Below are 11,312 nucleotides of genomic sequence, written 5' to 3'. Positions count from 1 at the left end.
CCTGCATTAGAACTTTCAGGCAGTCTTTGCTCAGAAAGGCACAGAGTTCATTGCTGGGGCAAGTGAAAGGCAACTACCACCTTCCTGCTCACCTGAAACAAATGCACATACGCAGACCGAGATCCACAGCTTCCAGCCCTTCAGTGATGAGTTCAGGTCATCTCCTAGTCTCCTGAGTCTGGCAGCTGGTTATTTAGGTGTACCACAAGGTCTAGCAACCAAGTCCTTGCCCCAGACTTGCAAGCTCCTCAGCATGGGCCGAGACTGCCTGGAGAGGATCTGTCTGGAAACCAAGCATTGACCCTGGGAAATCCAACCCCAGACCTGAAAAGTTACAGAGAGCCAAATGACCCATCTCTCCGTGTTTCTCTTGCTCCCTGGAGGGCACCTAGAGAAAACTTCACGTCCTCTGAGCTTAACGCAGCCCTTTCCTGTTGTCAAAACACCTTTTATAAATGTGGGGCACAGTGTTCTCCGCCACCGAAACCAAAAGCCTCTTCCTACTGGCTCTGTTCCACACAGCCCCCTTGGGGAGGTACCCCTAAAAGCTCCCTGTCTCCCTCACCCAAACCCCACATCTCCATGTCAGGGGAAGCAAGGCACTGATCCCATCTTATGTCAGGCTTTTTCCCCCACAGATGCCCATACACAGGTCAAGAACTACATCCCCAGGGCTCGCTGCCCATTTCTTGAGGACTAAATTTCCCCATGAGTCTTAAAGCACATGACTGTTACTCTCCTCACTCCCACACCACTTTCCGGTGTTACACCACACATGCTTCTGCACAACCCCTGTCTGATGCAGGACTGGTGCTGTTATCACCAAGCCAGAGCTTTGCAGCTGGGCTTCAAGGCATATGGTCATCAGCAGAAAACAAAGTCTGCATCAGAGCTGCAATGATTCAGGGGGGTTCAGGCTGTTGTGGTGGTTTTTTGTGTGTTTTTTTTTTTTTCCCCTCCCAGCCAATAAGAACACCCAAAGACGCACATCTTCCCCTAGCAGGAAGCAGGGCCATCACTTGTCTCACTCATCACTCATCTCACTGGCAGGCTCCTCTTCTGAAGTACTGGAGATGGCAGTGAACTTCACCTGCAGTTTCGCCACACTCTGCTGTTGTGCACTCTGGGGCTTCACCAGGAGTTCAGATGGTAAGAGTGGAAAATAATTCCTACTCCTTTGTCCTGTGAGTGCTGCTTTCTAATGTACTAGTAGATAACAGCCCTTTTCTGGCTGCTGCCCGTGCTGGCTCTGTGCTGCAGGGTTCAGGCTGCAGCTGAAACTTGAACTGCTTAAAGACTTTCTCCTCTTGTAGCAAATGACATTATCTAGGGACATCATCTAAGGATTTTAAAGTCAACTTATGGTTTTAACTTATTTGTCAGGGCTTAAACTCTGCATGACCTTGATTATTAAATCTAAAGACTGTGGGTAACAATTTGACTGCTAAGTACAGATGGGAACTTGAGTGCCGATTATCTGACTTTAATGAAACACTACTCCATATTGTTTCTTTCTTTGCTGAGCAAGGAAACTCTCTTGATTGCAGCTGGCCTTAAATCTTTAGAATGGGAGCTGCAGACAGGAACGTTTTCCTTCTGAAGGTTTTAGCTTTGCTTCAGTTTTACTTTGGCTCCCATATACAGAAAGTACTAATGCACTCAGGGATGGTGTCTGGTTAGCCAATAGCTTTTTGTTTCAGCTGTGGTTTCCTTTGGGGGTTGCAGAAGTGTACAGGAACTCTGCTGCATCTTAAATGTACAGATAAAGCATAGCCTTGCTCCTAGTAATGGGGAGATTTTGAAAGCAACCCATGGAAAAAAAAAAAGGCAACCTGTTGTAATCTGCCTGTGTGCTTTGCTGCAGACTGGGAGAGAGCATCCACTGGATTGTTTTCTCATACTGCGGGAATAGGGCCCCAAAATTATTCCTTAATGAGGAAAGTAGAAGAGAGGACCTTTTAATAAAACATTCAACTCATCTCTGCGAGATGATGTTAACTCGGAGTAAGAAAAACAGTCTACCTTACTGCCATCTCACAGAAGGGACAGATTTTTCTGCTCTCTCTTTGCATTTCCAAATCCAGAAGCAAGGATGGACTCTGAAATACAAGTTCTCTGGACATAAGCATCTCCTTGTGGAGCAGTAAGAGCTGTTTCTCCCAGGTTGTGAGATCACATTCTCTGAGCCTCTGAGTGTTACAGGTACCTGGCCAGATCATGCAGTGCCTCTGTTCCCATCCAGGCCTGGACTACAAGTGTTTCACCAGTATTGGTTTGCCTAGAGCCTTGCACTGTTATCTGACCCTCTGGGCTTTGCTCTTGGAGTGGGGCCATCACCTTACACACATTCAACTTTTTAAGGTAATGGCCCTTAAGGGCCAAGCTAAGGAAGAAGCCATCAGGAAAGGCTGAAGAACATCACAACTACTCACATCAGAGAGTATCTGGGGTTTGGAAATTCAGTGGTGAAAACTATTCCAAACAGCAAAAGAGATTTCAGATGAGTGTGTGCTCCATACAATGACTGCCTTGAACGAGAATCAAAGCACATCAAGAAAAACAAATCCTAGCCTTGAGGAATCTGGGTCACCAGAAGAAAACAGGGGGCTAAAGTTCTCTCACAAGGGCTCACTAGATTTTATATCTATTTTGGTCTGGTATGAATAATTCTCACCACTGACTTGCAATAGGTGAAGGAGGTGAAATGCCCAGTACCTCTTGGTGAAGGTTGAGGCAAAAATATACTAGCCTACCATCTGCCTGCAATGCACAGTGTAGTACCAGCCTGCTACCTATCTACAACACGTGGTCCAGCTTGCAATACTGTGAACCCACCTCTCCAGATGTTGCATTTCAGAGGCCTTGCCATGTGTGACACTGCTGGATCCACCAGGAGCTGGAGTCAGGAACAAGGGCACTTCAGAGTCAGACTCTTGCTTTGAGTTTCATAGTTTTCTTCCTGTACACACAGTGTTACTTCAGCCAACCTTGCTCACCCTGCCACCCCACGCCTAAAAAAGACATCACCGTGACTCAAGAGGTGTTGAGAGCTATTAAGCCACAAAGGGAACTTGTGCTAAGATTTAAAAAGACTGCAGTTATCTCCTCCTACTTACAAGGGATGGTATTTACTATCAACACTCTCATCACTGCCACATCTGGCTTTCCAATAGGCATAAGAGCACAGATTCCAGCAAGGTCCTGGAAATCAGCCAGAAGAGCCCAAGCCAGTGACCTGCTCTCAGCCTGGCAACCTGTCTCAGTTGCTAGGTGAGCTCAGGAAAAATCTTATTCCTATAAGCTATTGAGTTGGTATTGACGGCACAGGGAAAAGCACTGCATCCTGGAGGAAAAGGACAGCCGGCCTCATAGGCGAGGCCTAAATCAAGGCCCTGCTCTGCCCCAAGCTTCCTTTCTGACTTCAGGCAGGTCCTGCATGGTCCTCGTGTGGATCCCACCACCTTAACCCCCAGGCAGGGGGGTCCCCCTTCAGGACAAGAGGATAAAGAGATGGTCTAGAAAGTCTTACCCATGAACTAAGCACTAGAAAAGACGAAGTGCCTGAGAAATACCTTCAGCCCTAGGCTGCATAGTCATGAGTTTCCATGACTCTTGAATCCCACCCTTGCTGTTGTGGGAAAATATCATCCCATACAGAAGCAGATTCTGGGTTGTTAGGTAAAAAACCAAAACAAAACAACAAACCATGTTGCCCAGCACTGGCTGCACACCCAGTCCCAGCACTGATCAGAGACATGGGTCAGGAAAGTTTGTCATCTCCACACCAGACACAAAGCCACTTGCAGAACATCTACTACTCTCAGACACCTGGTCTGGGTCTCTCAGCTCCCACCTGCAAGAAAACATGGGGGTCAGTAAGGTAGCTGGGGTATCAGCCAGGACGAGACATGAATTTGGACATTTGGACAATTTTGCAGATGACACCAGGTTAGGTGGGAGTGTTGATCTGCTGGAGGATAGGAAGGCTCTACAGTGGGATCTTGACCAGCTGGATCATTGGGCTGAGGCAAATTGTTCGATGTTCAACATGTGCCAGGTCCTGCACTTGGGTCAAAACAACCCTATGCAACACTACAGGCTCGGGGAACAGCAGCTGGAAAGCTGCCTGGCAGAAAGGGATCTAGGGGGTGTTGATCAACAGCCATCTGAATATGAGCCAGCAGTGTGCCCAGGTGGCCAAAAAGGTCAACAGCATCTTGGCTTGTATCAGGAACAGTGTGGCCAGCAGGACTAGGGAAGTGATCGTCTCCCTTGTACTCAGCACTGGTGAGGCTGCACCTCAAATACTGTGTTCAGTTTTGGGCCCCTCACTATAGGAAAGACATTGAGGTGCTGCAGAGAGTGCAGAGAAGGGTGATGAAGCTGATGAAGGGCTTGGAGCACAAGTCTGATGAGGAGCAGCTGAGGGAATTGGGGCTGTTCAGCCTAGAGAAAAGGAGGCTGAGGGGAGACCTTATTGCTGTCTACAACTACCTGAAAGGAGGTTGCAGCATGGAGGGGGTTGGTCTTCTTTCCTGAGTATCAAGCGATAGGACAAGAAGAAATGGCCGCAAGTTGCACCAGGGAAGGTTCAGATTGGATATTAGGAAACATTTCTTCACAGAAAGGGTTGTCAGGCATTGGAACAGGCTGCCCAGGGAAGCGGTTGTCGCCATTCCTGGAGGTGTTTAAAAGACATAGATGAGGCTCTTACGGACAGGATTTAGTGCTATATTTAGGTTATGTTTAGACCTGATGATCTTAAGGGTCTCTTCCAACCAAAATTATTCTGTGATTCTATCCTTGGGTTGAGGAAGGACGTGGAACTGAGTCTCTCCTTTGCAGGTCAACACTTTAATCCCTGAGCAGTTGTTACAAGGGGGTGCAGCCATTACCACCTGTGGGGCAGGATGTGATGGTGTAACTAGGACATACGTCAGCAACCCGAAAGCTGAATTTTTGCAGCCTTCTATGGCAATGATGGCATGCAATGCTGGGATTTTGTTTTATTTTTTTAAATAAACTCTGGGTCATCAGGTTGCCCCTCCCTCTTCTGCTTGGGTTTTCGCAGTACAAACTGGCTTAAAAACAGAGTCTATGCTCCATGCATCCCTCTATGAGATATCTAGCTATGAAAAAAACCTGGAGGTGATAAAAAGCTTGACTTTCACAGCAAATTTAGTAGAAGCTCTGTGCACACATTTGTGTGTACATGTACCACAGGCTCACTGCCTACACACACAGCACATGAACTCTAAGGGCTGCATCCTGCACCGGCAGGTCTTGGCATCAGTGGCTGCACAGGAACTTGCGCAAGATGAGCATTTCTTTCTCTTGTTTCTATTGCAGAAAGGGGAAAATGGAGGGGAAGGCAAATGTAAAACAGGAGGAAATAATGACATCAATTGTAAGCTTTGAGCTTCTTTTAAATTACTGAAAAAACAAGCAAGGCATAGCTATACAACCAAGTAAGAATATATAGTAATAAGGACTGTGTAGAAAGAATTGCCCGAGCTTGAAAGCTCTTGGGCTCCCTGCTCCACCCCCCAGTCTCCATTTCCTACATACCTTGTTCCTCCACTTCATGGCTGTGATAATAAGATGGTCCTTGTCACTTGCGTCAGGACAACAGCACTTCGAGACCCAAAGCAGCTCATTCTCCAGGACAGTGGAGTCCAAGTTCTGCCCCAGGCCATTCCCTGCCCAGTTGGAGAACAGGGATACACTCTCCTTTGTCAATATGTAGAGAGAGGGTGTCTTTCCCCCTACCTTTATCACGACCAAAATTCCCCTAAATAAAAACTTTATGATGCCTTCAAAGGATTAAAGGGGGGTGGGAAAGACTTATGTCTGCAAGTTAAACTTGGCATGCCAACCAGGAACAGCAGGGCTCTGCCAGCCAGTGTTTGATACATTATCAAAATTATGCTGTACTCCTGACAACATGATCTAGCTTCATAACTATATTCAAAGTTGGACCTTCTACAAGTTGGGAGCCATAGCAGAGACATTCTAAATAATATTTATGATAACCCTGGCTTCTTCTAAGTCAGTTTGAGCTCTGCTACCACTTCTAGCAGTGTCTTTCTGTCACTTCATTCCACAGGATTGTTTCACCATTTCAAACACATAAAGGAAAACTACTTTATAATGGATATGAGCAGAGCCCTTCTAAGCACAAGTGCATGGGACAAGTAAGAAGGTTTAGCATTGTTTCAGAGGGCTGAAACTCCCACTCCTTCAGGCACCTGATGTGTTTTGCACTCACATTTTGTGTTGTTTCAGCTATGTATGTACCGCCACCTCATTCGACCATGAAACCTGGCTCCCCTGTCCCAGTGAACACTGACAATCCTGGGGTCCGCAAGGCAGCTCGCTTTGGGGTTTACAGATACAACAACAGTTCCAATGACCTCTTTCTGTTTAAGGAATCACAAATAAACAGAGCCATGGTACAGGTAAGAAGAGCCCAGAGTTCTGGGGGTCCTCCAAACCATTTACCATTGACCCTCCTACACAGCACACAAGACATGGGAGCCCTGATCCTTCTCAGAATTGCTATGCATGCCTAAAGATAAACAGCACATGTCCCTCTATCCCATTCAACTGCTTCACAGGAGGGCCCCCATTCCCCAGTAATTCAACATAAAATACTTCTGTCCACACCACCACACACAATTCACAGATGTGGCACTTAATTCTTAGCCAAAATTCTGACATCCCTTTTCCCTGCCCTTACTTTAAAGAATGAAACTATTTTCTCTAGATTGTCAGAGGGCTGAAATACATGCTCCATGTGGAAATTGGACGCACTGTGTGTGAGAAGAGGGAGCACTGCAGCCTGGACAGTTGTAACTTCCAGTGGAAAAAAAACCTGCAACAGGTATGTGTCCAATTCCTTTGGGGTACCCAGTAACTGCAGGTCATTCTTGGCCATCTCTAGCTAGATAGTCACCTTCAGACCAGCTCTGCCTTGTCCCCTCAGATGTACAGGCTTCCTCTGTGCAGAGCTAGCTGAGGCAGGGTGACCAGTATAAGCAGTGTGGTACCTCTCATGCATCCAGGGCCAGCTCCTGTCTGCAAAGAGTGGAACCAGACAGAGCCATCAAGCCCATTTTCCTGGATTACTGAGTAAAATTGTGCAAAAGTAGAGTACATGCTAAATAGAGAGATTTCCTGGGTGGGGGAAATCCTTACAGGGGCTTTCCAACTAAAGTATGATTACCTAGCAAGCAGTACTTTTCACAGGATAAAGGGTGAAGACAAAAAGATGGTGTTCTGTCCCATCATGGCCCACAATGCTGAGACCAACCAGCAGCCACCTAAACTTTGTCACCAATACTCCTTTTATTTGTAGATGCTGAGATGCTATTTTGAGGTCTGGATAACGCCTTGGTTACACAAAGCACATGTCCCTGTTGCTCTCTGTCGCTGACTCACCTTCCCCCATGAAAGCCTGACTTTGGGGATCTACCACCACCACGAGTTTTTCCTTGCTGTTGAGGCCAAAACTGAAGTGGGAAACAGCTGTACAGAATCACTGCAAAGCTTTTCTTGCAAAGCACATGCTTGTTTTTCTCCCTGAGAAAGATGCTCAAAATCTGAGTGACAAAGACAAGACCTGCCTTGACTGAATTTATTGCTATCCAGTTGTACATCTGTTTTTCTAAAACTAAACTGCAGATGAGAGTGTGTTGTCATTCATTCAGCAGAGCACCATCCATCCTCTGGTTGAAGTTTCCAAGCAGTGTGAAAACACCTAGGAAGCTCTGTTGGACTTGCTTTATTCTGTGATGAATTTTCATGCAGCTATGATGTTAGCAAGTCTGAAGCACAGCACATGTGACAACAACACCAAGGAAAGGTTTATAACAATGAGATATTTTGCCTGGGGATACAGACACAGTTCCACGGGGAAAAAAACCAACCAAACAAAAAAGTCTTAAGAGTCTCCAGTGCTAGAGAACAGGTTAGACGTATCTGCCAGGAATGTGTGAGGTAGATTTGTTCTTTCTTCAAGACAAGAGTAGAGATAAGGTTGTCTTAAAACACACTCACAGGCCAGAAATGACACACTCTAGTGCTTCTACTTTAATCAAAAGCTAATCTATACTATGAAAGGATATCATGGCAAATGTCAAGACAAATCCAATCATATTCCCAAAGCATATTTTTGCTGAGGTTAAACAATGTAGTTTCATTCCAGCTAATATAAGACATTTAATTTCTGTCGGACCACAGTTTATACCTAAGTTTAATAGAATGATGGTCTGCTCTAAGTGGACATCTACCATTCCTTCAGCCTTCACTCTTCATACATGGGCAGATTATTGCTTACATTGGGCTAAGGCTCTTATTTGGAAAGATATGGGTAACTGCTCCCTTAAAACAGCAATGTTTAGTTATACACAGACCAGCACTTTTAAATGGATAGGACCCTGACCTAACACTTTCTTTCCACAAACACCCCTTTTCTTCTGATAGTTGTTGCCTTTCTGCAGCAATATTGCAACTCCTGCACTTTCAGCCTTCATAACAACCATTCAGTCAAGAAAGGCCAGTGAAAGGCTCCAGGCCAAGGTCCAGCGATCTTAAGACAGGTGGTTCTATTAACAGCATAGCTGAGGTCTCTGCTCCAAGTAATCCCAATGCAAACCTTTGCAGGCTGGGCAAGTCTCAAGTTCTGCTTCAGAAACATCACTTCTGATGAGCAGGTTGCCCAGCAGCAGTTCAAATTAAGCATCCACTGCTGGAAAGGCAGCTGTGCTTCACCTTACCTTTGGGGGCAGCAGTGTCTTAGCAGGGAAAAAAAAAGTGCTCAAATGAAAGCACCAGTAGGGCCACAGATGGATGTAGTATGGTGCTACATTCATCCATCACACAAGCCACCATTGACAGCCAGATGTCAAAGAAAGCCAACTCTGGTGGCTGAAGCTGTCCACAAAGCAGGAAAGCCAAGCCACAGCTAAGTTTGTAAGAGGGCAATAGGAGCCAGGAGCAGCGGCTCTTTGCATCTCAAAGGGGTTAGCAATGTTCTCAGTCCCTTTTCTGCTTCAGCTGGGTGCTTCACACAATGCCAAAGGCTTCCAACCAGGCAGTACGCTCCAGACAGCCGGGGCCCAGAACAGGCTGAACAGATCCCTGTTTCTTCCTTCAGCCAGCAGGACAGCCTGGTGCTCAGTAACAGATGTCATCGGCCTTTCTACATGCCACATTGGGGGTGAGATCAGCTTAGGTCTGTGCAGAGAGTCATGCAGGCAGTAAGCACATCACAGAATAGTCTCCCATGTGTGACCCTTCAAGCCCCTGGCACAAAGGGCTTCATCTCAGTCACCTCACAGAGTCAATTCCGCGTTTGTCAAAGAAACAAAAGTTAAAGCCAGGTGAACCTGGCATTATTCAGGCTGACAAACCCAACATGCTCTTGCTGTTCTCTCAAGGAAAACGCAGCAAGATCTTTTGGACCACTCTATCCAAACAGGCTTGTTCGGAAGCATGTTTTATGTAAAACTGTTGGTAGCATTTACTGCAACACATGAGCTCGTTGCAACCAACACAGTGGGAAAGGAGACAAGCACCTTCTAAGAAAGACAGATTAGCCTTATGTTTACAGCTGCGGCAATGTGTTTACTGTAACATTATAGCAAGAAAGTCACACTGAAATAGCAGCATCCATCATCCCCTCCAGCTAACAGAGTTATGAGCACCAAAGAAAGGAGCAGAGCTAAAGCCAAATGAGCTCATCTTGCAGCAGGAGGACACTGCTAGCACTGACCTAAAGAACTGGAGATAAATACCATTTAATCATCATGACATGCAGCAGTCAAAAAGCCAATGTCTTTGCTCCTTTCCTAGAATTTACAAGGTTAACTGTTTACCAATTCACTCCAGGGAGTTCAGATCCTTGCAGAGCTGGCTGAGGCTCTGACGTCTGTTCCAGGCTACGAAGGCAATTAAATAAAAATAAATCTTTCTAGTAAAGATTTAGGGCAAAAGGGGAGAAGAGAAAATTGTTCCTACCAGCCCCAGATGCTGGAGAAAAAGCAACAATCCCAGCAGTGACATTAAGAGGTTCTGGGACAAGCAAAGCTGGTGCTTCAGAGGTATGGGTTCACACAGGAGTGCTACAAACAAGCTGAAGGAGTGGCTTCCTTCAGCTTCAGATCTTTCTCCAGTATCCTGGAAGTACTGGGCCCAGTGCATGACATACTGTTTTGGTTCATCTGCATATGAGGATACTCAGCTTCATCTGAAAAAGAGTTCCCTAATGGTCTGCACACGGAGGGACAGGCCGCACGCTGAGGAGACCTTCACGCACACAGTGCTACACAGGCTGCATTCCACCAGAGCTTCACAGTGCCCAGTGATTCTCAGACAGAGATCTGCCATTTGCTCAAAAGCTTTGCTATGCAAATATTTCCTCTCGCATTCCTACTTCTCAAATTGCACAGGGAACAAACTGCCTACCACTAAAATAGGAAGCATTGCTGACTAACAGACTCCTCACTTTGCATTCTCTTCATGTCAGCAGCTCCATGTTAAGGACCTGGAAGGCCTTTCTATACCAGTTGTACCGAATTTCACAACCTGACTGACTTCCAGGACCCACTGACAGCTGGGGGAGGCATGTATGCAGCGCACAGAACCAAGACGAGGTTTAACCAGCAGCAGCTAGATAAGGAGACCTCAAACTTGTACAGGGCTAACTACAATCACTTACTGCTCAATTTTTCAGTCCGTACCTCAGAGCAGCAAAATGAGCTGCCCCATGTGCTTATTCTTTTACAGCACTGATTTCTAAGCAAGCTAGATGAGAAGGTCTAAGTGACAGAGCAGAGAGACCCAGAAGCTTAGGAGGTTATTATCTCATCTGCAAAGGTTACTGCCACAAAGCAGACTCAGATTTAAAGGAATCGGATTTACACCAAGGCTTTGCAATCACTTTCATCAGATGTTTACACTGAGATACCAACCTTTGTATACGTGTCAGGGCCATACATGAGTTATCTTCCAGTAGCCCTACTATGAGAGAAGTTTGCTCCAGAAAAGGGACAGGGCAGTTAGCTGTGGAATAGCATTTTAAATAACTTCAGCAAAATCTTCCTGACACTTGTGCCATGCAGAAACATCTGTTCCACCAACATGGCCAAACAAAACCTGCCTTGAAAATGCACAGCTGTGGTGCACTCCAGCTCAATTCCTTTTCCTTAGGCTGTTTTACTCCAGGGCTTTACGCTAAAGCAAAGACTTCCTCAAGACCTTCAGGAGACCAGACACTGTTCTCCAATTCTATATCCTGTAGTCTGTCCCAA

General features: G+C 46.1%; 1 protein-coding gene across 1 annotated transcript; it reads left to right on the top strand.

The window, feature by feature from the left end:
* The first annotated feature begins 1,073 nt into the window (after positions 1–1,073).
* On the top strand, positions 1,074–7,435 carry LOC135987688 (cystatin-F-like). The gene is made up of 4 exons (XM_065632748.1): positions 1,074–1,149; positions 6,286–6,458; positions 6,767–6,883; positions 7,358–7,435. The coding sequence occupies exons 1-4, from the start codon at positions 1,074–1,076 to the stop codon at positions 7,433–7,435; spliced, it is 444 nt and encodes a 147-aa protein (XP_065488820.1).
* Positions 7,436–11,312: the final 3,877 nt, after the last annotated feature.

Source organism: Caloenas nicobarica, chromosome 3 (assembly GCF_036013445.1).
Source record: "Caloenas nicobarica isolate bCalNic1 chromosome 3, bCalNic1.hap1, whole genome shotgun sequence".
Classification (NCBI taxonomy): Eukaryota; Metazoa; Chordata; class Aves; order Columbiformes; family Columbidae; genus Caloenas; species Caloenas nicobarica.
Note: the sequence above shows the minus strand (reverse complement) of the source record. Positions and strands in the feature narration are given on the sequence as shown.

Excerpts from the sequence above, each read along its gene's own strand:
- LOC135987688 (XM_065632748.1), top strand. The coding sequence starts at position 1,074 with ATGGCAGTGAACTTCACCTGCAGTTTCGCCACACTCTGCTGTTGTGCA. Across the intron at positions 1,150-6,285 it reads CTTCACCAGGAGTTCAGATG|CTATGTATGTACCGCCACCT; the intron begins GTAAGAGTGGAA and ends GTGTTGTTTCAG. Across the intron at positions 6,884-7,357 it reads GGAAAAAAAACCTGCAACAG|ATGCTGAGATGCTATTTTGA; the intron begins GTATGTGTCCAA and ends TTTTATTTGTAG.